Source organism: Aulostomus chinensis, chromosome 16, assembly GCF_037954235.1.
Source record: "Aulostomus chinensis isolate RoL2024-O1b breed Wild chromosome 16, RoL_Achi_v1.0, whole genome shotgun sequence".
In the NCBI taxonomy this organism is placed as follows: Eukaryota; Metazoa; Chordata; class Actinopteri; order Syngnathiformes; family Aulostomidae; genus Aulostomus; species Aulostomus chinensis.
The window spans coordinates 3,646,336-3,674,233 of NC_141335.1; the positions used below are offsets into that span (position 1 = coordinate 3,646,336).

Below are 27,898 nucleotides of genomic sequence, written 5' to 3' on the forward strand. Positions count from 1 at the left end.
ACTCTGCCACCTATGACCCAAATTCGGACGCAGCCGGTGTCTTAAAGATGGACGGGACAGAGAACACGCTGGTTTCTACGCAGCTTCAACTACGTAGGTCACAATCCAGACAGGTGAACCACAGACTGACGAGGAGGCGGGGCTTTCTTCGTCTAGAAGCTTTATTGATAATTGTTTACATCTCACAATGCATTCCACAAACACGGCTCCCGGCTGGAAGCTTTTTATCGTCACAATTGAAGTATGAAGTTTATTCATTCACAATTATACTTGCATAACAAACAAATGCTCAAAGGTTTCCCAAAGTCACATCAAGCTGCAACTTTATTAAGATATCAGCTCCACAGACAGTATGGTTGTTTTTTTTTTCCTATTTATATCCCATTTCATTTTTTTAAAGTTTTTTTTCATATTTTATCTGATGTGGATGAATGTAAACGTGTTCCTTCCAGAGTTTTCATAACTAGACAGCTGCAATGACATGAAATAACAACTTGAATGTAGTTAATGTTTTTATTTTGTCTGGCAAAGGTTTTCTAGATGTTTCTAGCTAGAGTTACTCAGAAGCAATGAAGGTTGTTGTTTTTTTTTAATTTAAATTGTAGTACACCCCCACCCCCCCACCCCATCCACCCACCTTTTCCCGCCGCCTCATCAGGAGTCAAAGATGTCGTTCCTAAATTCTCTGCCTCGAGGCAGAACCACGCGGCGAGCTACCGAGGAAACAAGCTTGAAGGACAAATTTCACTAAACTGTCACTCAGTAATCAAACTAGGAAAAGGAAGAGGAACATGAGCTGGATCGTCAGACAGCAGCAGGTTACAGGACGAAGAGAAAAAAAAGACATCTGATCTCGGCTGCGGGCGGGAAAAACCTCAAAATGACAAAAAAAATAAAACAAAACACTAGGAGCATCTGAACTCCCACAATGCACTGGGTGGAGGGAGGGGTTCATTCAAAATGTGTTTCTGTGAGTTGAAACGTCACAGAAACGAACATTTCAAAACTAAATCAAGTAAAGAAGAAGAAGAAGAAGGGGAGACAAACATCACGCTGACCTCCACGTCGCCGACCTGCTGCCACTTTTCCAGAAAACACAAAAAAGGAATTCTGAACTGGAAAAAAAGTGTTTTTATTACCTTAACAAATAGTTAGAAGGGCTGTGTCCACACCAGACCCCTCGTCCCCTCCTCCAGCCTTCATCACCACCGCCCGCCCTCCCTCCCTCCCTCCCTCCCTCACCCCCTCCTTCCATCTGACCAGCTTCCTCTCAGGACTTCCCGACTCCCTCGTGTCCTTTACTTCACTCTGTTTTGCGTTTCATCCCAGGAACCTTCGCCTGGATCCTGTGAGACAGAACCAGGTGCCACATTAGCGTCACGAGCTACAACCTCCTGTCCTTCCCACTAGTTAGCTTAGCTTAGCTAGTTGTGAGTGTTGCGTTCGCCATCATTGTCCAACTGTCCACTTACTTTCCAACAACATCTTTGACCTGGTTGTTGACCAGAGACAGGTAGTGGTCGATCTGAGCCTGGAAAACACACACACGTCATCACATAGGAATATCACACAATCTTCCTGTTTCAAACTGCAAACGTGTGACTACAGCAGCCCTGCAGCAAACAGCTTGAGGTGGTGAGTTGAACCTTCAACCAGCTGAAAGCTGAAGCCAACACACGTCACACTGAAACTGTCCGCATCTTCCTCATCTTCCAATACATTTTGCAGTAAAAATGGTGCATTGTGGGTAAAAGCTGGGATTCTTACCTGGTGCTTCTCATAGACGATCGGGCAGCTGAACGCTGCGATCACACCTGAGAACCAAGAAAACACAAGTTCCTGTTAGTGATTTATTACAGCAGCAGTTTTATCGCTCAGTTCTTCAATTCACCACCAGATGGAGCCAAAGTCAGACAGATGTCACTCCTCCCCACACAGGTTTCACATCTTCAGACTCTGACGTCTATTGTACTTTATATATATCAGAGGACCGCCCACATTACATGATGGGAAACGGCAGCTTTATTTTCACACGTCTTCCTCACCCAGAATAACCAGCGTGAGTCCGTTGAACAAGGCACCGACGTAGGTCAGGATCCACATCAACACTGCAAACTGCAACGACGACAAGGTGACAAACATGAGCACAGACACAGAAGAGGAGCGTGCTGATTGTTGCAAAGATCCAATGAAAGAATGCCATTTGCCAGAAATCAAATACCTGAACAAGTATATACACAGTAATATTTGTACTACTAACTGTGTAGTATTTTGTTCAACAGAGGTGCTGCAGCTCTTCTGATAGAAACGTCTCACCAGCAGTCGACGAGCCTCGTATTGATCGAGGAGATTAAAGCGCCCCGATCCTACCCTTTAAGGAGATTCTCTCAAGATTCATCGATTTATTCCCCCATGATGCTTTGCTGCTTTGTGAGTGCGACAGAGTCAGAGCTCCACGATGAGCACTGGCCAGCTCAGGGTAACTCAAACACCTGTCAGGCCACATTTTATTAGCATGGAGCTGAACTTGTAGCTGTTTTTTGGGTGACTGACGCTAGCGAGGCTGGACCCCTGCAGCTGTCAGATGAACGTTGAAGCTCTGTAATGGAATGTGACCGTTTCCTCCTCGTGAGGATGACGAGCCGGGATAAAAGATGGCCGCCGGTGGAACGAGCCTGTGGTCCCGCTTACACAGTTCAGATTTGAGAGCTTCTGACTGCAGGCTGATTTAATGTGTGTGACATTTAGCGACCTACTGGTGTGGTAGCAAATATCAGCTCAGCGAGGAGGAAACTAACCACCACAAACACACAGCAGACGCGTAGGAACTGTAAACATTCCTGAGGCTCAAACTTCTCCGGATCAGATTGAGTGAATCAAACTCTCTTTACCCTCTAAGGGAATTTGTCCGGGCTGCTGCTGCTGACGGGGCTGCAGCTTCTGTATTTGGTCCTCTGGTCAGAGGGAGGGAGGGAGGGGGGAGGTGATGACAGTCCTCAGACAGCTGCAGCGCTCTGAAACCCCTCAATGCAACTGAGGAGTCATCCATTACCATCCAGGGACATCACAGGTTCATCGATTAACCGCTAGCATCCTCTGGTTAGCAGCGGAGAGGATTCGTGAGCAGTTGTGAATTTTGGCAAACTCCCTCGCATCCCGCGATCGTGAGGTGCGCAGGCACAACAGCTGCATCGTCAGAGGCGACCAACCACGTCACGCTACAACTTTGACCACACGGTTTTCACTTCAGGGGTTGCCGAGTGTGTCTGATGTGCATGTTCTGCTGACCAATCACAATCCTTCCTGGTCGGTTCGTCAAAGCAGAGCCGGTCGGTGTTTATCTCCCTAAACGCAGCTGTTGCTAACCTCCAAAATAATCTGGTCCATTTCTGCTGCCTCTGTTTTAACTTGACGACGTTCAGACGGTCGCCAGCAGGAGAGCCAACACACAACTACAGGTTTAAATACTTCTACAGCCATTACCATCATCACAGCTGTGTGTGTGTGTGTGTGTGTGTGTGTGTGTGTGTGTGTGGTCCTTCTCACCTTGATGGAGTCGACCAGGTCCTCGACCAGGAACAGGCGCCTCAATTCACTGATGGTCTTGTTGAGTTTGGCCAGAACAATGTCGCTGTACTTGTGGACCATGTTCTCAGACAGCGCCACCTCCTGGTCCAGGTACTGCCTGAGAGGACGGCAGAGGGAGACAGTGAGACTCCACGCAGCTCCGGTTTCACTCTTTCAATCAACTTAGCGGACGAGCGCTAAAACGATGAATGTTTCTTGGAGGTTCCGTGGGCTCTACTCACTTGAATGGATGTCCCTCATCTGACTTCTGGATGGCCTGCAGGATGCCTTTGTATATCCTGAAGCAGATGGTGACGGACAGCAGAGCCAGGCCGATGTAGGAGCAGATGCTGACGATGCTGCAGACGGTCAGGGAGAGGAGCAGCAGCAGGGCGGCGCCAAACACCACGCCTGTTGTCTTCACATCACGCCAGTAGAGGAGATCCACCACTGCCGGGGGGGGGAGGAAGGGGAGGGGTCATAGTCAAGCATCCAGACTGAGTTACTGATGGGTTCATGTCCCCAAATACAGCCTGGCGGGTGGACCGGTGTGAACTTGTCTGTCCAGGAGATTTTATTCAGTTATTAGTTATGAGTTTTTTCCGGGGCTGTGCTGGCCAGACACTGTGACACTATTGATTATATCGTTTATTGGTTCTGCCTTAACCTGTTTGACATTCAGGGGTTTCTAAAGCAGCGTAAGTGGAGGTGTCATTACGGAGCGACGTTATCACCCCCCTGGAGTCGTGTTTCTGTCCACCTCGTCCAATAATCACCTTCCTCCAGCTCTATTTCTGCTCGCCGGCGAGTCCTGAGGGGAATATCTGGCTCTGAGAGCTGCTAAATGATTCAGCAGCCACTAACGACACAGGCTGCTTGTTCTCTGGGAGCGACACGATGAAATCCGCCAGTCAACAAAAACAGTCGTCCCACAGCTCAACAACAAGCTGGAACCTGCCATCAAGTTCCAGAGCTCGGAGGTGAGCTGCAGCTCGGATGATTCTCTCCGGATCCACGACGCCCGACGTTACGTTTGTCAGACCAGACGTTGAAGCTGCTCGCCAGAAACCTACGCGTCCCTCGATAGCCACTCCCATCAGTTCAGTTAATATCCGTTTTCCGACACATGATAATCACACATCGCATTGATGGGAGACGTGAGCGAGACACAATTATTGGTTATCGATTTGTTTGGGGTTCTCACAAAAATGTAGGACAAGATGAATCAGGGCGGAGTTAATGTGTCCTGGGGGAAATGTGTTTTCAGACAAAACCCTGTCTGATCTGACCACAGACAGTCGAAATGGACTCAAATTGTCCGATTCATCAACTTGGCATCACATGGTTGAGCATGTGATTGCCGGGGGTGTGTGCGTGTCTTAATTTGTCAGCTCCATCACTGTGCCGCAGGTCAGAGGTCACCGATTGTCAGAGTCTCATAAGGAGTCTACAACACCCAGCCTGCAGCCTCTGACTCAAACTGAAGTCGCTCGTCTCCGAGCCCGCAGGACTCCCTTCACCTTCTCCACCCGACGCCGCAACGACATCATCACTCTACTCAGAGAGTGGAGTTACCAAGACTTTTGAAACCGCCTTTTTATTCATGTAATTAATTCTGGAGCAAAACACGCAATTCTGCACGTATTTAATTCAATAATGACAAAGTCGGAACACTTGGAATACCAAAAATAACGTCATAATCTGAGATGTCAAGACGGTTGTTAATTACAGGAGCTTCAAACCCAGCAGGCGGCGGGGTTTCTTTGGCACACGGGTGCTGCAGGAGGCTCCTCCCCTCCCCAATGGACAGGTGACGGTGGGGGGGGGCAGCTGAGCTCATGACCCCAGCCCAGCACCAAGCGCGCTTATATTTCATCAGGGAATTCCAGGCAGGTCAGTGGACAATATTAGCCGTGAAGGAGTCCTGGGTTTCCTCGCGGCGCTGACGTTACTCACAGCTCTTACATGCTGTACTTTTCTGGCCGGACGACCAGAGCCGCACGCCAGAATCTGGCAGTTTCAAGTTACAGGATGCCGGAGTGATCGAGAATTCACTTTCCACTGATTAAAATTTGAAGAGGACGAATCAATTTTTCTACTTTTTTTTAAACATTTAAACAAAGAAAAAATTAAATCCTTAATGAGGTTTCAGCTTTCAAGAGACACGGACCTGCAGGAGGTCTGGAACCGTGACTCACAGCTCGCTCTGACATCACTCACCTTCACGTGGACGTATAAATCAACCAGCTGCCACAAACGCGAACTGACGGGCAGAATTACTAGATTATGTTAATATGGATTACCCCCCCCCCCGCATGCTCAGACCACCATGTTCCTGATGTACATTTTTACTCATCCCAGTTCAATTTCTGCTCTCACAAATGCCCGATCGGCCCTGCGCGCGCGTGACGACAGACTCACATCACAAATTACAGTAAGAATCCGCTTCTCTGCCGGAGGTGGGCGAGGACACTGGACTACAACTCCCAGACAGCAGCAACAGGCAGTTATGACGTACTTTTTTTTTTTTTTTAGTTATTATTTCTGTTTGTGAGACATCCACCGCTGGGTGGTGAGCGATAGCCTGGTTTTCAACTCCCATCAAAATGGTACAAGTTTCACTGGCATCTGTGTTTCCTGATAAGCCAAGAAGCACTGAATACAAGCAGAGGCAGGGGAGGGAGCTGGTCCTGAACGCAGCCCACAGCTTCAGCCTGGAGGACCGGTAGTAGAACATTCGCCCACTGACTGAAACGCTCCTACAAGTTGCATAACGGCCCACACATCATTTCATGTAAACCTGTAATCAGATTTCCTGCAGCGAACGGACAAATTGCTTCAACTGCAGGAGACTCGCGGGTTTCAACATCAATAAATCAGCCGCTGAGGTGGAGAGGCCTCACTTTAACTGAGCCAGTCATTCAATTACAGCCGGATCGACTCAATTCCGTTCTGTTTACATGAACCAATCCAGACCACAAGTGTCCTCAGGAGCTGCTCATTCAGGGCAAATCAGAACAGCTGTTTAATATGAATGAACACCTGTACCTGAGGTGAACAGACTCACTGCTGCTCTGGTGGCAGCTGATGATCCTTATACACACAAGCAACAGTGTTCAACACGACACGAGAGTCGGCAGCAAAGACCTCGGTTATTTCTGACATTATATTACCCAAACTATTCAGTTTTTTTAATGGGTTTCGAGCTCAATCAAAGCCAGGACGGTCGCTGCCTCGCATCACGACGCTACTTCGCGGATGAAAACAGCAACGATCGCACGTTAGACGCTGAAATTCATTTACAAACGGCAGTGGCGACTCATTTTCCAGAGGGTTCTTGTGTATTGAACATTTCGGATGAGAGCGTAGACCGCTAGCTAGCTAGCGAGCTCGTGTGAGACCACGTTAGCTGACGTTAGCTCTCCCAGCTGAGCAACATGCTAACTCGTTAGCTCCGTTAGCCTCACAGCGTCGGATGGTGTTTCGACAGGGAGCCATTGTCCCCACGCAGGGACACAGACCGAGCAGCGGGCATGAGAGGAGGAGGAGGAGGATCTGCGGTCCAAATGTGGCCGTCTGGCTACATATGGTCGCAGGCGTGCTGGCGACGCCGGAGCCCAGCTAAAAATAGACGGTGCATCAGTTAGCTAAACCCCGGACCGCTGATCCCGTTTCTCCTTCTCGTTGGATTGAACGCAATCCTCCCCACCATCCTCCTCTCTATCACGGTCAGTTGCTCCAAGCCTTTCATGTCATTCCTAGGCTGCCGTCTGACTGACAGCCCCCAACGGTAAACTGACTCCCACCACCGGGACAAACCGTCCGGCATGACCTCCGCTGGCGGCCCGATCCCAGTCAAGCACCCCCGCCTCCCCTGCCTCCCTCCCCGTGCTTCGATCCAGACACACTCCGGCGCTCATGCAAATGCAGCCATGAGCGCTACTTGAAACGCAGCAGGTAAAAGAGCAGCGAGACCGTCGTGAAACAAAAGATTATGGACAGACTAACCCTGCTTGGCGTCCATCTTGAACCTCCGTTCAGCAGCAGCAGCTCATCGGCTCCGCCCGGCTGACAAGAGGTGAAACGGGGACAGACATGCGCAGCTCGGCCTGTCCGGCTGGAGGCTGGACGGGGTTACAACCACACATTCACTCTCCCAACTGCTGGAAGAATCTCATTCAACTTCACGACAGGGGTCAGGGGCAAATCCTGGAAGTATTCAAGTGTTTTGTTCACGGATGTGTAGACCAGAACAACGGGCTTGAGCCTGCGTTTGTATTTCTGCACCAACAGGGTTGAAACGTCTTTGACTGAGCCCAATGAGATCAACACACCCTGAGATTCTGACCTCAGGGGCTGTTGTGGACTGTGGAAGCCCCCTGAGGTCACAGGGTCAGCTGACTGGCCATGAGGGTGTGTGACCTCACACCTGTCAGCCATTTTTAGCCTTGGGGGCTCTGACACTGATGTCTGAATTTGAACAAAATGTGTCCCATTCTTCCAAATTAATTTCCTCCAATCGGCATTAAAGAAATCACAAGAACCCACCAGAGAGAATCCATGTACTTCAAGTAAAGAGTGTTTTAAGAGAGCACACCACTTTTCTGTATCCGCTCTGGAATTAAAGCAGCAGTAACTGTCAGTTTAAGAGTTTAATTTAATCAGGAATTTTAAAAAACCAAAACCACGTGTTATGTAGCAGTGCTTTGTGCTAAGCTACGCTAGCATTAGATGAGTGGGTCCCCTCTCGTTTTCTCAGCGATTAAAAGCAGGTTGACTTGAGTTTCAAATGTTGGTGCAATTTCCCTCAGCCAGCGCAAGACACCTCCTGGGTTCCTGCACGTCCCTCACTCTGATAAGAGTTCAACCGTACTGAGAAGTGAACCGGTTGATTCAGGAAGTGATTCAGTTCCGTTGGTTCTCCCAATTCATTTCTTCTTTCAGCACTCTTCAAGATTGCATGATCAAGGCGTCGTACATGACCACGATTGAGCTCGGCAGAGCTCCTAGCATCCCTGACACTGTCACCAAATTAAGTATAGATGTATTTTTAAAAACGCCATAAAAAAAGGGGACTTTTTTTCAACTAGATTTTCTGATGTTTGGGTCGATTTACATTTCAAATGGATGAACTCGGTAACTTATAGAGTTGTTGTCTACTTCGTTTCAAGTGTCGTTGCCACTCCCTGTGTGAGGCAGTAATGTACTTTTACGAGTTTTTCAGTGAGTCAACTCACATCTGACACTCATGAGCACGTTTGTGAGGAGCCCAGGTGGGTTCACGCTTGTACAGTCGTCGTTTAGTAACACTGCAGGCTGTGCAAAGTTCAGCCGAGACAGACAAATGCCAGTACATCCAAGTGAAAGGCCAACTATCACCATGAAGAAATGAGTTTTCTGACGGGGATTACGACAGCAGGCTGGAGGCCTGTTGCGTAACCAGCCTGTAAAAGGACAACTGGCTGCAGAAATGCACAGCAGAGAAGATTAAGGATCTGAGCTTCAGGAATGCAAAAGATAGACACTGATCATCAAGAGATCCTGGAAAAGTTCAGAGGGGGAAAAAAAAAAAACCCATGTAAGGAACTGCAAGCAGTCCAGGGAGAGCAGGTGCATGCTGGGAGAGTTGCGGCGTAAGAGCCGAGCCACTGACCTCACAAGCGTCTTGGCTGATGAGGAACTGAGCAGAACGCTGAAGCCTGAACTTATTTCACATCAGTCTTTGTTCACCTTAAGTTACACACATTTACAATAAAGACACGCGTGCCACGCCTACCCAGAGGTCATTCACGTTTCAGTTATTCCAGAAGTTGTCCCACTCGTTCCAAACTCTTCCTGTTACACAGGTGTGTTCGATATAAATTCCTCGATTGACAATCGACTCGAAACACAGACAGGAAGCACCTTTCTTGTTACTTCATCCACTAACAGATGGCTGGAGTTTCTGAATTTGTGGCTTTATCGTATACAATTTGTTGGCTGGCTCCAAAAAAAAAAAAAAAAATTAAAAGAATAAAATAAAAAGCTCTTTCTGCAGGATGAAAAACTGCTTGACGTTTTTATGGATGTTTCCACAAACCTCCGGAGTGATGCAGTGTGTGTACTGAGTTTGGACTGCAAGTGTAATTTGTTTGTTGTTGTTTTTTGCACTGGAATAAGAACCTTTTGTATAAAATGAAACTGGGGTTCTTAAAAAGCGGCCAGTCGCTGTGACGACGCAGACAGAATTCAAACGAACACAATTTTCTTCCCCGTCACACACGGTACAGCCTGACGTGGATGACAAAAGCTTTGTTCTTGTCTACACGGTCTGACACGCTCGCAGACCTACGCTGATGTCGAGTGGTTCTCAGTCACGGTGCAACCCCCAGAACCCCTGAACCCCCCGAACCCCCGGCAGCCTGGCGAAGCTGCTTTCAGTCGTGCGGCCGCACACGAACCGTCGCTACGTTGGTCCTTTGCTCAACACCGCGTCGGTGTACGAGGCCTGGTTGATCAGAGGGGAGCTGACACACACACTCTATATATATATACATACATACACATATATACATACACACACACACACACACACACACACACACACACACACACACACACACACAGCACAAAGGCTTCAGTGTAGAGACGGGAGGCCACAACCGCATTACAGCTGCAGATGATGACACTACAGGACACATGATGATCAGCAGGCAGCCCAGCGCAGCTACAACTCTCTCAGACAGACAGGAAGGTTCAACGGTCCTTGGAATGACAGCGACTCCAAAGTTGCATCAGTCTGTACTTCACTCACACCTTTTAATCATTAAACTGTTTAAAGAGCTTCTTCACCCATGAATGCCAAATGTGACCTCATCTACCGAGTGACTTGCCACTCTATTTGCAGCTAAATTCGTCTTAAATTTCTCTTTTAATGTCTCCCGTTGCACTTCTCTGTATTTCCACATTCATGTTTAGTGTTTTGCTATACTGCAACTTCTATGAAATGTAAAGACCGCATGTTCAGACAGCAAATACAGTGTTTGCTCTGATGCTAACAACCCATGCAGCTATTCGCATCTCACTTTTCACCAACACAAACAGCCCCCCCCCCCCACCCCCACCAAGCTGAGGACCCCTTGAATCCTCCAGGGAGCTCAACCCAGAGCCCCCACCTGCCCCCCTCAGCCTGCTCAAGGTTGCTCTGTCATTGGTGAGGAAAATACAGTAGCAAGCAGTTTTTTCTTCTACTTTTAATAACTGCAGGTGACTCAGCTCAAAAATGAATCCAACAAACTGCAGTGAGACCAGGCTACGACCGGCTCGTGCAACGTGTTCTGGAACTTCAGTGTTTGGATGAGTGAACTCGTAAAATGAGCAGATTTTCATCAGATTCAGGTGTCCACAGCTGTTACTTCAACAGGTCAGGCACAGAGAAGAACTAAAATGCTGAATAGATAAGTACCAGCATGGACCAGATACTCAGGATCAGGACGTCTGCATCTGTGAGCTCCAAGGTGATTCTGTCAAACTCACTTTGCTACACAGTGGAGCTCTGGTCTGACTCTCCAGCTCTTTAGCGTATCCCTAAAAGCTAATCATTTAACCATCATCTCAGTCGACTAAGCTGCACAAACCCTGCCTCCGCTTCCTCTGACGTCCACCTTTGCTCACAGGAGTTTACTGTCCAAAGGTCCCGCGTGATGAAAAACGGCCTGTGGCTGCGGCAGAGACCTGAACAGAGAAATCTGCAATCAGGCATCTCAGAGCCCCCCAGCATACAAACAAGGAGACACTCTGGGAGTCACAGCAGGAGAGCTTCGAGCATGGATCCCACTGCTCTCACTCAACTTTAAATTTCTACATGTCTAATATTCTACACTGGAGTCTCGTCCCTCCTTTGGGACAAAGTTTGCAAAGCTCCGCTTAGGAAAGCTACGTTTAAATCAATAGAGGCGGCACAGGGACAGCGTCCGCTAAAAGTGCTGCAACGTCTCAGTGAATCCCCATTCAAGTCCCACACAAGCATCCAGCTTGAAAATGCGTTCCTGAAATGTTGTATATTTGATCTACGACGCGCCTGCAGCCTCCTGCTCTGTGCTGAGGAGCCAACAAGCCAGATGAAAGGACAGAAGGTGGCGGTTTACCCTGCTCCCTCCAGTGCTTCGCGCTTGAGTCGCTGTCTTTCTTGTCAACAGAGTTGTTCTCCATGCCGTCGATTAGCAAAGACACATTCCACACAGAGAGAGACCTGGCGGAGGCGGCGAACGTAGGTGCAGCAGGAGGAGGAGGGAGGGGAGAACCAGGATCGCTCCGGAGTAGACGACTGCGGTGAATGAGCAGTCAGCTGACTGTCTGCTGCCAGCGCTCTGACACAGCAACTATAAACGTCTCCGCCTCACCCCCCCATCCCCCTCCCTCTCTGATTAGGCTGTTTGCCACGCTCTCCCTTCCCTCCTCCCTGTCAGTGCTGCTTGTCCACTTTCCCCTCCTTTCTCTCCCCGACTTCCACCTCTTCTATCTCACACCATTTTCCCTTCATCATCCCCTACCCTTCCCCCACCCTCCACCTTCTCACATCTGCTGACGAAGCGAAAAACCCACAACTCTGAAGGATGTCGGTCTTAAACTGATTTGTTGATGCCAGCATAACATCAGCAACACATCTCTCTGGGGGGGCAAGGGGGGGGGGCAGGTCCACGTCCACCCAGGTATGAAAGGATCAAATCAAGACCAAACAGCTCAAGCAGGCAATAAAACATCTTGAATCCTTTTTCTGCAATTTCCAAAGTCAACACATCGTCTCTGACAGCCATCACGACTTCACCTTCATATCAGTTATTTTCAAAAACGCCTCAGAAGCGAGGTACTGCACCATCCCTGGCTGGCGGTCGCATGATGGAGCGCCAGCATCGCAGGCTCAAGCCAGGCTGCAGCGCATCCATGTTCCCGCTCATCAATCCGCCTGTAATGCAGCCTGATAAGTCTCAAAAATTATGTCACAACACTAATGTCCAAGAATTTGTTCAAACCCCGTGGTACCGTTTACAATTATTACAAAAACCCCAGATAAATAGCAATTATTAGCATGAATATTGTCATCTAATTGTTTAATTGCAACTTTATGATCCTTTTCTCTGTTCTTCTATGATCGTAATACAATTTCAATCTTTTAGTTTAAGTTTTCATACAACCTTGTTCTCAATGTTTAGAAAAAAAGCATTCATCATCAAGAGTAAACTCAAGCGGAGTTTGAGCTTAGTTTGGTTGCAGGCATCAAAGAGGGAGCTGATCTGGGACCAGCTGTCAAGATGCTGGCTGAATGTCTGCAGTGACCAATTATTGCCTCTCCACTCGCAGCTTGGCTCAGCTCCTCTGAATGGTAAAGACCAAGTACGACCACTAGAGGGCAGCTTCCTCCTATGAAAACCTGCCTCCCCTCCTCTTCTCACTCCCGGCATCCCACTGACAAATTAGAACCACCAGCTTTGAAGTGTCTAAACCCGTCAGGCTCCGGACCAGATTGAATCAGGACGTTAACGCCATGTCTCAGTCTCTCTGGAGGATGAGCTCTCTCTGAACGTGAAGTCTGGTACCACAACTAAAACTCCCCTCTCAAACCACAAATAAATTACATTTAAATTCAGCTCCAAACTGGAAAAACAAGAACAGTTTAAAGCTCCAATCAGACTTAAATCCAGCCAGAGGTCGTGTGTGGCTCGTCGTCACTGTCACACCAGCAGTAATTACAGCTGCTGGAGCGGTGAACCTGCTGGTCCTCTAAATCCCGTTCGGGGTCATGACCTCTTATTTCTAAGTGGCTCTCAGCTCCCCTCCCATCTGCTACAAACACGCTGTGGCCAATCAGATGAAATGAGCCACCTTGACCTGATATGATGACAGGAAGTACGAGCCTATGAAAGCTGCTCAGAAACGCTGCTGTGACCGTGGCGACGGGGAGGTTCTGCGGTTCTCTTACAGCCTCATTCACAACCAAAACACTTTTTTTGTTTTTTCACTGAGGAATGAGTTCCACGACTTTGAGGCAAAATTTCATAACCGTGAAAAATAAGCATGAAAATTTATTTCAAGCTATTAGCTATGTGGCTTGATAATTGGCGATGAGCATCGGAGATAACGATGTCCTCAGGAGGTGGAGGTCCCACTGAACGATGGGAGTGTGTCTCCTGCCTGGTTTCTTCTACTCGCAGTGACCAGCAGGCGGACAGAGCGTTGAAACATGACCACCGCTCTGATCATTAGACGGCCTGCTGGAAACAAACCCACAACTGTTGCAAAACCACAACGTGGCGTGAAAGTACAAAGTGTGCCTTTCTGAGGCAGAAAAGCTCGAGCTCAACCAGTTTTTCAGCTGATGTAATCTACTGTAGGAATCTCTCACACACACACACACGCCATTTCTCCTAAACTAACTGGAGTACATCTCTACAAAAGATTTAAGTATACTGGAATAATTCCATTCAACATTTTTCCTTCCTCAACTCACAATATCACCATTACGTCAAAACCTGCAGCACTTCATCATCCTCCTCCTGAAAAGGTGACATCACCAACCTGCAGGTCATGTTTGCGTCGCTGCCTGTCAGTCCACATCTGTGTCATCGCAGCTCAACTCTAACGGCTGTTTTGAGGTAATAATCCAGTAAACCTGTGCCTGTCTGATGGCCTCGGACCCTCAAGCACCCGTCTAGATGTCAGACCACAGTTCAAATGTCTTACTTTGCCAAACTTTTGACTTTGTTGTTCCACTGATCAGGATGGAGGTGAGACAGAAACCAGGGTTTGAGCTTCAGTCATCGCAACTGTTTGTCACTTTTCACAGGAATGAGAATGTCTGACCATCTCGCGGGTCTTGATCTGTCAGCATCGCATACGTCTGCAGACAGAGCGTTCAGACACCTGGATCAGGCACCAGCAGACGAACTCCTGGTATCTGGAACCAGTATAGGATGTTTAACCACTCAGTTTACGTACATCAGGTCTGCGTGTCCCTCCCTCCCTCCGCTGGAAGCAAAGGATTCATCATGGAAGGCTCTAGAGAAGATGCGCTTCTCTCCTCATGAAAGTAACACCACATTGTCCGAACAATAAGAGTCTGAGTCATTAAATCAACCGACGAGAAGAATACTGTGAAATATATAGGAACGGGAAAATCAGAACCAGTCTCTACCCCCCCCTGTCTGGGAACATTTTGGGTTCAGGTGATGCAGGTGAGCCAACACAGACAAAGCTGCTTTTTTTTTTTTTTTTTTTTTTACAGGTGTGATGAATAGACACCGTTCAAGCCTCTTTACAGTGATGATATAATCACGAGTGTTCAGATCCCAGAGCTGCACCTCAAGTTGTACAATGCAGAACATTTGCTGAGTGGTTTCTGGGTCAGAGAACCCTTCGTGGGCCTGCCAGTGTCGCAATGCAGGAAGGGGGAGGAGGCTTTAATTAACAGGAGAACCCTCCAACACACACAAATACTGTGAAAGCAGAAAGTCCAAAAAGCAAAGTCCTACTGTTCTGGTTTACACAGTAGCTGGGATGTACGCAGCGCGGTGGATGTCTGTGTGTTCGACATTAATATGTATTAAGGGATCAATCTCAGTTTAAATAAAACTGAGTCATCCATTAAAATGAAGAGCAAGCTGTTGTGTCTTCTGAAAAGACAGCAAAGCCTCAGGGAGCCGTTCATCACTTTCCAAAAGCTCAGCATCTATCAGAAAGATGATCAAGCAGCCGCTTACGTCGCTGCAGGCCACAGTAGGGACAAACTACAAACACGCACTTTAGATTGAAACACTTCATCTGTATCATCTCCAGTGATACTAGGAGCCGGCGCAGAGATCTGTCCCGTCGTGTGCATCAGAGACGGGACCTCATCCTTGTGAGTATTAAAAAACAAAAACAAAACTAGTTTAACTTGCTGCATTTCTCCAATTTCAGACACCACGAATGACCTCACGTCTCTCACGACGAGAAAAACCGAGGCAATAACGTTTGCATTTTTCTGAGAAATAAGCCAAGTTTTGAGAGGTCTGTCAGGCTTTAATTCTTGTCTCGTCTAGCAGTAATTAGTATTGCCACGGCAACCTCGAACTCCAGTAGAAGCATCACAGCCGATGAGTCAGCCTGACTCCTATTTTACCTCCAGCTGTTGTTTAAGACTTTAAAAACGCCGGGTCCGTCTGTGGCCTGGTACGCCGCTATGCTGGCTGTGTTTGTTCTGCCCGCTAGCAGCACAGCCATGCAACAACCGTCGCTACACTCATGTTACGCACGGCTGACGGACGTCTTTCAGGCTTTACAAATCCTTCCATCATGTATTACTCTGAATAATGAGCGCGAGTGCCGCCTCACAAATTTATCTCAGTCCCTGTGTATCAGAGATGCTAAATCAAAATTTTCAAAATTCCTCAATTTAGGAGACGACCAACTCTCACTTTGCTCTCACAAAACAAAACAAAAAAAACCTTCATTCATTAATGGGAGGTGGACACAGCTGTAGCTAACAGGCGAGGGTGTGAAGACTTTGACTGCTTCTTCTCCAAATAATGTCGGATAAAGAACAAAGCCGCTCTATACTTTTACATTTCAAGTATTTCAACATAGAAATGTGAGTGATTTTTCTGTCCATGTGGACAAAATCGCAGCGCCCTCTTTGAACAAAGCAGAGGCTTGTTCCTTTAGCCTGTAATTCTGGGTCATGTGTGGTTACAATTCAGAGTCAAATGGCTCAGACTTTAAGACAATCTGTTGGTCTCTCACCTCAAACCGCTCTAATTCCCAGTAAACCGACATAACAGCAAATTAAGAAGGCCAGAGCAATAGTAGGAGTGGCTGAAGCTTACGGCTGTGTAAAACAATTAGCTAAAGTCACTGCAGCTCAAGTCATTGAGCTGCCAGTCTCAGCGTTTCGCCTCAGGTACAGCAGATCAGACTGGTCGTACTGGGAGGCTTCCAGGCGTGGACGAGCTGTGTGGATCTGATCAGGGCGTTTCTGCTAAACAGTGCATTACTGCTGTGTTTATGGAATGTGCTGCGCAATCTCTTATCAGACTAAAAACTCATTTAGTGAGTTGGAGAGTGTGGCTGGCAGCTCTGTCCACGTACATGTGTGCATTGGGGGGGGGGTGCGCTGGAGGCTATAACGTGGCGCTAGGTTTCAGATCGGCATCCCAGGTTATTTCTGGACAGACCAAGAAACTAAAACCAGACATCAAGGTAATCCAATTCCATCCAGCCTAAATTCTCCATGGGAAACAGCTGTACGTGACACATGGGTTTGATTAGGAAAATATTTGTGATCAAATTTCACATTTCAGTTCGTTGAACATCAAATAATTGTGAAATATGTTGTACAAGTTATAAATTATCTTAAAATGACAAAATTGGCCCACTGTTTACGTTTACAAAAAAAAAAGAAAAAAAAAAGAAGCTGAGTCATTTCTACTTACCGAATCTTAATTTTAACATGAAAAATAATGCATGGTTAGCGGGTGATGTGTTATGAGACAGAAATGCACAGAAAGAAAAGAAGAATACACTCCAATGGAACACACAACCACACAAATTAAAAAAACAACAACACACACTTACAAAATGCAAGGGTTCATTTTCAAGCAAAAAAAAAGGGGGCCAATGCAAGAAAGTGAAGGTGATACCAAGGAGAAAGTGTTGGGGTCTACAGTAAACTGGCTGCTGGTTGGTTGGGAGAAAATAACTGAAAAACGAAAGAGTGATGATGGAAATTATGTCGATGAACATGGAAGAGCCAGTGAAAACTGAGGAGGATGTGGGAGGGAATGGTTTCCATGCCAGAGCTGTTTTTTTTACCTGCTTTTATGTTCAGGTTTGGCATCTTAAACAGTTTGCTTCCCTCCACACTCTTCTTGGCGACCGCCTCCTCTGGTTTGCCAACAGGGGAATGGCTGAGTGGCGCTTGGGATGGCGGCTGCTGGATGTCAAGCTTCTCCAGCTCTGCCTTGCTCTTCTGAGGAGAGGCCTGGGTTAGGAGGCGGTAGGAGCTCTGAGCCTCTTCTTTCACCTCTGGTGGTGAGGCTACTTTTGGCATAGCAGAAACTGGAGCCACATCCTTCTGCTCGAAACTCAGGTCATCATCCATAGAGATCCCTGGGGCCTTGGCGGATGCAAACTTGGAGGTATCAAGAGCCTCGAGGAACTCATCGATAACTCCCCTCGGGGGTCTCTCAATGAACTCAAACTCCTCTGATGAGACTTCGTGTTCAGAGACCTCCTCAGCCACCTCCGTCTCGTCCATCTTCAGGTCGCTCTTCTCCACCTGGAAGATGGCGGGGTTCTTGGCCATCGCTTCCAGCACTGGAGACAGTGAGTCTGCTGTTGGAGACTCTGAATCTGAATCCTCAACAGGGGCCTTTTTGCTCTGGAAGTCCAGTGGTTCAAACTTTTCGGTCATTTTGGGAACGTCGCGGCTTGTAAACCAATCTTTCTGCTCAATCTTGACAGGTTCCTCTTCTTTGACAGATGTCTGGGTGGTTTCCTCAACTTCTTTCACAAGATCGAACGCGCCAAAGCTTTTGTCGTCTTCAACCTTTACTTTGTCGGAAGTTCTCACCTCCATCTCCTCGGTCATCTCCTTCAGCAGGGACACTTTGGCATCAAACGCGAAGGGGTTGTTGGCTGACAGATTGATTGGAGGGTTGGGTGACTCCATCATCCTCCGTTCAAGAATGGGGCTCTGCTCCTCCGGACTCCCCTCAGAGGAGCCGGAGTCCATTTTGTCAGGGTTGAGCGGGGAGGACTTCAGGATGTCTGGAAGTGATGGTGGCAGAGCAGAATCCTCCTCTTCCTCGTCGTCATCAACATCGTCTTTAAGACCGCATGAGAACTGACTCACTGACTGCATGAGTGAGTCAGCTGACATCTTGTCCTTCTCAAATGTTTTCACTTCCTCTAAGAAAGATGGAGGACTATCCTGGGATTCTCCAGATTGTCCGTACTGGACCAGATCTGGAGTGGGACTCTCTGACATTTTAGTGGCCCTATTGTCAGACTTTGAGTCTCCAAAATGGATGGAGCCACTGTCTGCCAGTGGGGAATAGCCTTCAAATGGGTTATTATTCTTCTTCACCTCATACATCAAGTCATCATCTTCATCAGACTGGCTGCCGTGCAGGTTTGCATCATACCTGGGGGGGCTATGGGAGGCTGTGTCCTTGGAGAAGGTATCCATGGAAACCTTGGAGTTGTCTTGAGATGTTAGGAATGGTGAATCCCAGTGCTCTGTTGGGTTAGAGGAGGCAAGGTGAGACTCAGGGACCATCATCTGAGGGTTCACAGGGGAGGGGCCAGTGGAAGACCTGTCTGAGCTAATCAGCTTCTCCTCAGGTGAAAAGGAAACTCCGCTGTCTTCACATGGATTATGGGGACCTGGGTCTTTCCCTAAACTCAGGTAAGGACCAGCTAACGGATCTAGAAGGTGTTCCTTATTCTTACTACGGCCTGGTCCAAAGTCACCCTCTTCACCCTCCCAAGGCATGTCCTTGGAACGAGAAGGGGGAGCTTCAGTGGAGAAGGAGCCCAAAGGTGCTGAAGATCCTGAAGATGGGGGTTGGTTGGGGCTCTCGGTCAGAGAGAGCTCTTCCAGAGAGTCAGGGGAGTGAAGAGGGGAGAGAGGAGAGATGGGAGCAGGGGAATCACCCTTCTGCCCAAGTGCTTGAGTAGAGAGGGAGGAGGGAGAATGCAATACAGCACATATCAAAGACATACTCCATTCCTTACAGCGCCCACCATACCTGGGTAAAACAGGTACTGAAGACAATTGAGAGGTTAAAACCTGACACGAGTGGCTGAAAGGTTGACTGTGGCTGGCGTGTTGTTGACTAAGCAACTAAACAACTACAACACCTAATAACTGCGAAAGCACAGCAAACTAGAGGCTACTGCCAGTGGTTCCGCTCTGCACAGTACACTATTACACCGCTCCTGGAGACTTCAGCACTGAAAGTTCCCCCATCCCTCCTCAGCAGCTGAATAGTTGAAACGTTTGGCCGATTAAGCCGACCACGTGTGGGCCGAGCTACATGGGTCCCCAGGAGAGGTGTTCATCCGTTTTGCTAGCCCCTCCTATTGCCAACTTCAGTTTTCAGCAGTCAAATTTCTTTGTTGAATTTAATTCCACAACTGACATGGCCAAAACTACAAAGTGTGACTCAGGGCGCACATTTCCACAAACAGGAGCGCTTTGTTTAGCTTTTCTTTTGTGTGCCCGTCCTCTTTGAAAATCCATAAACGTCTCAGAGGGGCAGAGGGTTTGACATTAATCATAGCTCCGTGGTACATGGCTATGAATGATTCTTTGTATGTGGCCCCCTGTCACGACATTTATAGCTTCAGTTGTCAGCTTTGGCTTTGGAAAATACAGGCTGGTTACCTCATAGGTACGTTGGGGGAAGGGGACTACCTGCCACAGTCAAGATTTGCCATCATTTGGCTGGTGATGAATAAAACCCGTGTCAGATTCATGATGATAACTTTTTTTTAATCCCCAGGTCTGGCGCCAATAATCCATGCCAAATGTGTTTTACGAACTCAAACTTTTACGTGGCGATATATAATGATTCCTCTCAAGTTTTCAAAATGTTGAATTATTAAAATATCTATAAGTATTCTATGTTGAACAAACTTCGATTGTGTTCGTCTTTCACCACTGAGGAGAATCATTATTATCTACCCGTTTTAGTTCGTGTCACTCTATCCAACAGCATTCATGTGAGTCAATGCAACACAAGCAACATCAAAAGTTAGTTTTTCAAAAGTACAAATTCACAAGCATCTTATGTAAAGTGAATGCTACAGGTGGCAAATCTACTTTCAAACATGCAAAGGATTTATTTTTCCAACTTCTAAGTGACTGAACAACAAGCAAGAGACAGAACTAAAGAGGAGAGAGAATGACGGAGGGAGGCAGGGAAACACAGCGAGCAGAGAGAACTTGCCTGTAGGGAATTGCATCAGAGGATGAGGCTGAGCTTTAGAAGGAGAAGGTACATCTGTGGAAGAAACAGGAGAAAGCAGCAAAGAGTGAAAGTCAGTATGTCAGCCCGGAAACGAGAGCCCAGGGAAGCGACAGAAGCATTCATCTCTGGAATGGATGAATGGGAATTTGTGGTTCCCAAAGTAGAAGATCCCCCACATTGTTTTTACGCTTCTTTCCATTTCAAATTGGTAAAATCTCACATGACCCACTCTGTCCTACAAACACAACCGACCAATGAGTGAGCTTGTATTGAAAGGTGCTCTACATTAAGCCCCTTGGCCATATGAGGCCCTCTCATGATGTCTCCTATAACCGCTATGAGGACGGGACTCTGCTCCACCCCTCCCTTGCAAGCTCGAGTCGTGTTCCATGCCTTGCGGCCTCACAGGATGCCAGTCCCGGTTGTGACAACAGCGCAATGAGCTTTTCTCACACCATTCCACTCGCTCCCTCTGCATTGCATCACATGGAGATGGTGTGGTGACAGGGAGCAGGCTTGCGTTTGCTCCTGCAAGCTGACTGACCTGAGCTATGTGCTTTTAATAGAAGTCTGCGTTTCATGCTCTTCAACCCAACTATCAATCTACTATTGATAAAAGTGTCAACTGCTGACAAAATGTATTATTCGACTGTTTCATTGCTCAGGGCCTTAGACTTCCAGGTCTGAAAAGTGAAGCCAGAGTGGGAGTGCCTGAAAACCTGCACTGGAAGGAAAGAAAAGAAAAAGTAGTAAAGATTGTCTGGAGAAAGAGAACGACCCTACTCCTCATTCATATTCATTATCTTAATAATTCATCTCTAATCTCATGGTATCCATTTTCCTAATGAGTTGGCTTGTTTCAAGTCTCCACCGATACAACAAGAAGTTCTCCTCATGATGTATGGTCTCACTGGGAGTAAAATACACAGGGCAGCAGGGTAAGCTGCAGGGTGTGGCTAGCTCGTGATTGACAAGTTGCTACCATGAGTTCTTGTCTTTTTTCCCCCTCCCTGTTCACTACATTACGACTGCGTGACAGTCGTTTATAAAGACCACAGCCACACGTATGTATACATGAACCGCGACGTGTTCTCTACGGGAAGCGAGCACGTGTTTAAAGGCTTCATTTCACAGTGAGGGGAGAACAGAACAGGTCTGATGAGTGCTAATGACAGTGTCCGAGCATGACGTAAGGCACATGTGAGTGAGCTCTGGAGAAAGATAAATAAGACTGACAGCAAGCAGAACAGTTAGCTCACAGAGGGAGCCTGTCACTGACAAAGCCTCACTCAAAATACTACGCAAGCGTATGTGCCCAAAGCATTTTCAAAGCTGCAGTACAATTACTCAGCTAACTGCAGTACGGTTACTCAGCCAATGTAATTACAACACACTTTCACATCACCTCGACTAAGATGACCTCGCACAATAAAGGAAACTTGATTCTGAGCTACCGTGCAGGTCATAACATGAAGAGGAAAGAAATAAAAGAACTCATGCTGAAATCCAGAATGCGGCATTTCTGGATCCTCTATGAAAACCACCTCGATTAAATTCTGCAAGGAGGTATCGGAGTGAGTCAGCAGGACACCGAAGAGGAGCACGATCAAGGTACATAAAGCTAATCCTCAAAACTCTCGAAAGTTAAGCGGCAAGTATGAAAAGCATAAATAATTAACAACAGGGGTGAGTTCATCCAGTCAAGTGCAAGAGGAGTAAGAGGCGATGCAGCCGCCGAGGAGAATCACCTCCTGTGGGGTGTAAACGGCAGTTTCCAGACGCTACTTTGTCTACCATTCTGAAGCTAAATTGTTGTTGCTTTCCTTCAAAGGGGCCTTTTGTCCCTTAGTGTTACCAAAGACACTGAGTCGCTCTTGACTAAAACAAAAAACGAGGCCGGAAAACAAGAGAAGGATCAGGGCAAATTGCCATTATGATGCAAAAGATCTACAGTATGTCACCACATGACCTCCGCATGAATATCATTTGGTGAACTAAATGACACTAAAGCACAGGATCCGTTCTGGGAGGTTTCACGATGTCGTGAGAGCGTCAACAATCACAGTGAAGCTGCAGAATTTACAGAATCTTCAGTAATCACAAGCAAATGTGTAGATTCTCGTCAGATCGGTGTAATGTGCAATCACAGTTTGCGTCGAAGATTGGTCACATCTGATCATTTTGATTACGCCCAGTGATTTTCAGGTCAGTTCAGGTTCTTTGGTTACCTCGGCTGTCTACATTTAGGTTCCAGCGAAGAAGAAAACCTAGGGTTGAACCAACGAGACACATTTAGATTGAAACTACAGCAGCAGCAGAGTCAGTGGGAACTGACAAGAACCAAACATCCAACACATTTGAACAGCAGCCGTTTTTGTTGAACTTATAAGCCATTTAATGACCTGAAAAAGATGACGTTAGGCCTCAAGTACACTCTAAAGGCAAGTAACAGTAACAGAACATTTCCCCCTAGAACATCCAGGTAGGAAAACATTTCCCGTGTGATGGCCGAAGACATCAAACCCACATACGGAGTTGAGATTCGAGCGATTCCTTTGTCTTCTTCTTGGTGTTGCTAAGTGGGTGTGGCGTGAGGAAGAATAAAATGTGTTATTTTGAGTCGATACCGCCAGGCCCCCCAGCTAAGTGGTGAGATTTAAAACAGATTAGCATGTGGTTCTCGTCACATTTAGGAATCTGTCTCACTCTGGTTTGTCAGCCAGCTGCTGGGTTGGCAGAGGCAAAGCAACAGATAGAAGCTGGTGTCGCTGCCTCTGGTGGTGGGTGGGTGGGTGTGTGTGTGTGTGTGTGTGTGTGTGTGTGGGGGGGGGGTGTCGCTTCGTAACTCACTTAACCCCACTTATCTGTGACCAGGATACAGAGACAACAACAACACATACAGGCTTTCAGCCTCCGTGACTCTGGCTTTTCCCCTCTCTATCCCTCCACCTGACCACATCACAAGCTCTTCACAAACAAACACTGACGGATGTAGGTGACCCGAAATAAGATGTAGGCCAGCAGCCATCGTCCAGTAACGGACAATTAAGCAGCCTGTCAGTCACGTCGTCTTGACGGCGGGGACAAAAACTCCTCTCAGACACCTTTTAGGCTACAGACATGAATCTATGTGATGTTCAGTTCCAGCGGTGGTACGGGAGCCTGGAGCGGGCCAGAGGGAAGAAGCAGCGGAGGCATTCATGTTCCCCCACAAAATGACATGCTACTGGTCCTGCTTGTGGCTCCGTTCCCCTAACGGATTAATGGGTTAATGAGTTCAGCTGCATCTGCCCTTCTCCTGTCTGTCCCGGTCGTGTCTACTTACAAAACTTCAGGTGGGTTTTGGTTCAACTTTCATTTCTTGGTGGCCACAACTGATCTTTGCTGCCCTCTCATGTATATAATAATGACTTAGACTTTTATCTTTATTTATTAAATAATGATGAAAAAAAAAAAACCTGATCTGATACTGGCGTGTTTTTTAAAAGCAGAGATAATGAAAATTGAAATTTAGCTCTCCATCGGCAGGCTAGATAAAGAAATCAAGTCCCCTCTATCAGCGACCATAAAAGTACTTATAGCTTCACTCGAAAAGGGAACATAAAAAAGGAACAGTGCGATAAAGACGATCAACAGTGTGTGTTTGTGTGTGGAGGGGGGGGGGCAGGAAACCCATTCCAAAACATTAAAACAGTGCCTCTACTCAGAGGCAATTTTAGAGGTTTTAAAACTGTTTGTCTTTTCTCCAGGCAGCAGTGGTTTAACTGGAGCTCTCGGGTTTATCCACCTCCATGAGTGGCCTTGCCAAGCAGCCCCACCCTGCCTCTCCACTGGCTGCCTCCCATGCGTGCAGGAGCCTGACGAGGCCTGTTTACCTGCAGTCTGCCACATCTCAAGCATCGCGTCTGCAGCTCTAAATACGCATCACTTGGACCGGCAGCAGTCCGGCATCACCGTAAACCTGCTACAGACAGACAGACTCCAATACAGAGCTGCTGAGGGGAGGCTGGCAGGCCTCTCTGGCTAACTGTTTGGGGTGTTGGTTTGGGTGGGGAAGGGTGGGTTTGGATGAGTGACACCAGGCCGGAGACGCACGAAATGAACAAGAGAATCGTTAAAAAGGCGTTGGAGTTGGTCTGGAAGTAACATGGAGATATTGGGAGGCCAACGAGGAGGAGACGCAGAGCGGATTCCTTTGTTGTGACTAATCTCCGGGTAACAGCATCGGTTCACCACCAGTGCTAACACCCAGAGTTTCCATTATCGGACAGGTCTATGTCTGACGTGCCACTTCTCGCTTATTAAAAGCCACAATAATGTGAGCTCAAACGGCACACAGTTTCCTCGCAATATAATTAAAACTACTAGGTTGCAAGAAACTTATACAAAACATTATATAGCCACGGCCCCAAAAAAATACAATTTTAAAAAAAGTCAACAGGATTGTGGATCCCACACCAACCACAGGAAACCTCACATTTGGCCGGTTCCTGGGCTTTGAATCACAGGAAAAACTGTTTTCGCCCAAACATCTGATCGCTCTCAAGTACTTCTTCCTCTGTTGTTTGGGTGAATTAACGAATGGAAGGGGGGAAAAAAACACGTCCGACAATGGAACTAGGCTAACGTTAGCAACAGCGGGCACGCAGCAGGCGGAGGCACAGAGCAGATGGGCGCTGCTCGTCGGACACATTGATGCCCTCAATAACGATAAAACATGGACAAATACATAACAGTGAATAATAGTGACTTAACTGATCAGGTGGAGTCAGAGGGGAGAGGTATAAACACACAGCTGCGGAGGGAAATAGTGCGATATCGCCAGCTCATGCAGTCAACAGTTCATGACGCTCGCTGCCGTTTTATTTGGCTAAACAGGTGGGCCGCGGTCCCGGCACAGAGGCTGGAGAGGCAGCTCAGTCAGCTACGATGAGATCTACGTTTTCACAAAAGCACACCTGCATTTCTCTGGTCGGCACCACGTTTTCTCCAGTCATTTAAAACACGCAAGTTTTCCAAAAAAAAAAAAAAAAATCTCTGTCAGCATAATGACGGAATCACTCACCCTCAAGGTAGCAGCGCTAGCTCGCTAACCGGCTAACCTCACCGTGACGAGGGGAGCAAGAATGTGAACAAAAAAAACGGCAAAAATGACTCTAACATTTTTATTTTTTTTTAAATAAGAGGGTACCAGTAAGCAGAGGTGGTTAAGCGAACAGAAATAGCGCTTTCACGTCACATTTTCTACCTCCACGTCTGGACAGCTACGCAATGCTAAGACTACGCTAGTTCAGATGTGCAGAAACTGGCAAGAAAATACACAATTAAGTCCTGATGTGGCGATATTTGCCTCACATGGGTGAATGTCGAGGGTTCTCTCAGTGTACAGTAACAAAAAGTCGTTTTTTTAGCCTTGCATATACCGTCATTTTCCCGTTCAAACACTCACATGATGCTGGAGCCGGTGGTTGCTCTGTCACCGCAGGTTGCTCTGCTGCCCCTGCAGGGGATGGGGCGGCTTTCCAGGCTTCAGCCGCGGGGAGGGCGTCGTGCTCCGCCGCAGGTTCTGGCTCCACAATCTTTGTACTCTCTGGTTCGGCCTTGGGGACGACAATTTCAGGCTCCTCGGGAATAAAAGTGGGTTCAGGTACAAGTGAGGAGCTGGTTGAGTCTGGGAAGATGTCCTCTACCTCTGGTTCTCTGACATCTGACACTGGTTCGGGCTCCGCTAACCTGACTGGCTCTTCTGGGGGAGCGAAGGGGGTTTCTGTAAACTCATGTGGCGCACTATCTTCAGCTATGTGCCGCTCCAAGGCGTCCTGAGCCCCGCCGACCAAGTCCACGATATCCTCCACACTGAACAGGTCCTGTTTGGGCTGGAACAGATCGTTGTCCGGCTCAGGCTCGTAATGGTGAACCTCCTCGCTGAACAGAGAAGTGGTGGAAGAGACTTGCGGCTCCTCGTTGTCTGCCATTTTTTTCTCCAAACTGTTCACTTGAGTGGAAAAAAGAAGTTTTTTTGGTCTTTTTTTAAAGTTTTTTTTCCTCCCCCCCGCTCGTACAACAAAATTCCCCCAGGAAGAGCAGTGAACCCACACCGGTTGCTCCCTCCGGTGAATCTGCCTTGGACACGGGACAAAGTTAGACAAGTGCGCCGTACGGCAGTTACCACAGAGTCGGACCCAAGTTACAGATAGCCAGCGTTAAATTAAAAAGCCAAAGAGGGGGACTTTGGTAACCAATGACCTCCTTGGTTTCCCCTGACGGATATCTACTTTGGCCAATCACAGCTCACCAAAGTCGCCACAGGCCACGCCCACAAGCGGAGTTGAAAGAGGACACTTCCTCCGGCCGCTGGAGTTGAGGAGGAGCAGAAAAACTCAGTAGGTCTGACACATAAGTCGCGTTCCAGCAGGCCAACTATTACACAACCTCCCCTGACTCCTCCTGCACGCCGCACAGCAGAGCTTAACGTTCAGAAACACCCGGTGAAGACAAGAAGTTCTTATGTAAACGTGGCAAAAAGCATAAGGTGAAACAAATTCCTGTCACCTTTTTATTTATTTTTATTTTTTTTTGCAGCAAGCTAAAATGCACAGGCTTGGAAAAAAAATGGTTCTAAAACTAAAAAGTTCTTGACATTTGACTTTCACCTTGGAGGCAGCATTCTTGTAAAAAAATAAATAAAGTTACGCGTTCACAAACAAAACTGCATCTGTTCCAGGTCGTTACTGAAAGAATGTTTCACTAGTAAAAGTAGAACTGCTTCCAAAGTTCAGTTGTGAGTCATACTTCAGTTGAAGTACTGCAGTATTAGCTCATCAAGAGAGGTAACTAGTAAAAAGTAGAAGTACTTATTAACTCTAAAACGACTGATATCTGATATTTTTGCATGAAAGCATCATCGGATTAAGCTCCAAGAAGCTTAATTTGTGTATTTTGTTACACACTCGTGGAAAAACTGAAAGAACTCTACAAAGAAAGGAATAATTTAATTTACTGTAAGTTATAAAGAAGGTACAGTTAGCGACTTTATTAGCTCGTTTAGCTAACAGTGAGCTCACAAAGAAGATAAACCTGAGATGCTGTGAGACGATTCACTCGTGGGATATTTAGCTGCTTTATATTGTTTATCCACAATAATAGGTTGACTACATAAAGTACATAAAATAATAATAATACACATTTAGGTATTTTTTTTTAATTTCTGGGGATGTCGTCTTGGAGCAACGACAGGAAGTGAGACGTATCAATCATCTTGTAATCATGTGTACATTTCCAGTACGAATATTTTTCTATACACGTATATATTTTTTTGTATATCTAACGTTATACCTTCACTA

The 27,898-nt window shown here is 47.2% G+C and overlaps 1 protein-coding gene and 1 long non-coding RNA gene across 3 annotated transcripts; one reads left to right on the forward strand and one right to left on the reverse strand.

Moving 5' to 3' along the window:
* Window positions 1-143: 143 nt before the first annotated feature.
* Window positions 144-26,759, reverse strand: LOC147247170 (uncharacterized). 2 transcript variants are annotated; one of them, XM_086180356.1, is made up of 9 exons: window positions 26,005-26,759; window positions 20,535-20,588; window positions 17,392-19,251; window positions 3,810-4,017; window positions 3,547-3,685; window positions 2,046-2,115; window positions 1,768-1,814; window positions 1,473-1,531; window positions 144-1,346 (listed from the first exon to the last, which is right to left on the reverse strand). In XM_086180356.1, exons 1-9 carry the CDS (start codon window positions 26,528-26,530, stop codon window positions 1,304-1,306), a joined length of 3,006 nt encoding a protein of 1,001 aa, XP_086036482.1. In that variant the 5' UTR covers window positions 26,531-26,759; the 3' UTR covers window positions 144-1,303. The 2 variants fall into 2 exon arrangements, with proteins under 2 accessions (XP_086036482.1, XP_086036484.1); XM_086180358.1 differs by having other exon boundaries at window positions 17,392-18,819; window positions 26,005-26,758.
* On the forward strand, window positions 15,385-20,486 carry LOC147247171 (uncharacterized). Its single transcript, XR_015109405.1, has 3 exons — window positions 15,385-15,442; window positions 20,279-20,338; window positions 20,447-20,486. It is a non-coding gene; the product is annotated as an uncharacterized LOC147247171 (long non-coding RNA).
* Window positions 26,760-27,898: the final 1,139 nt, after the last annotated feature.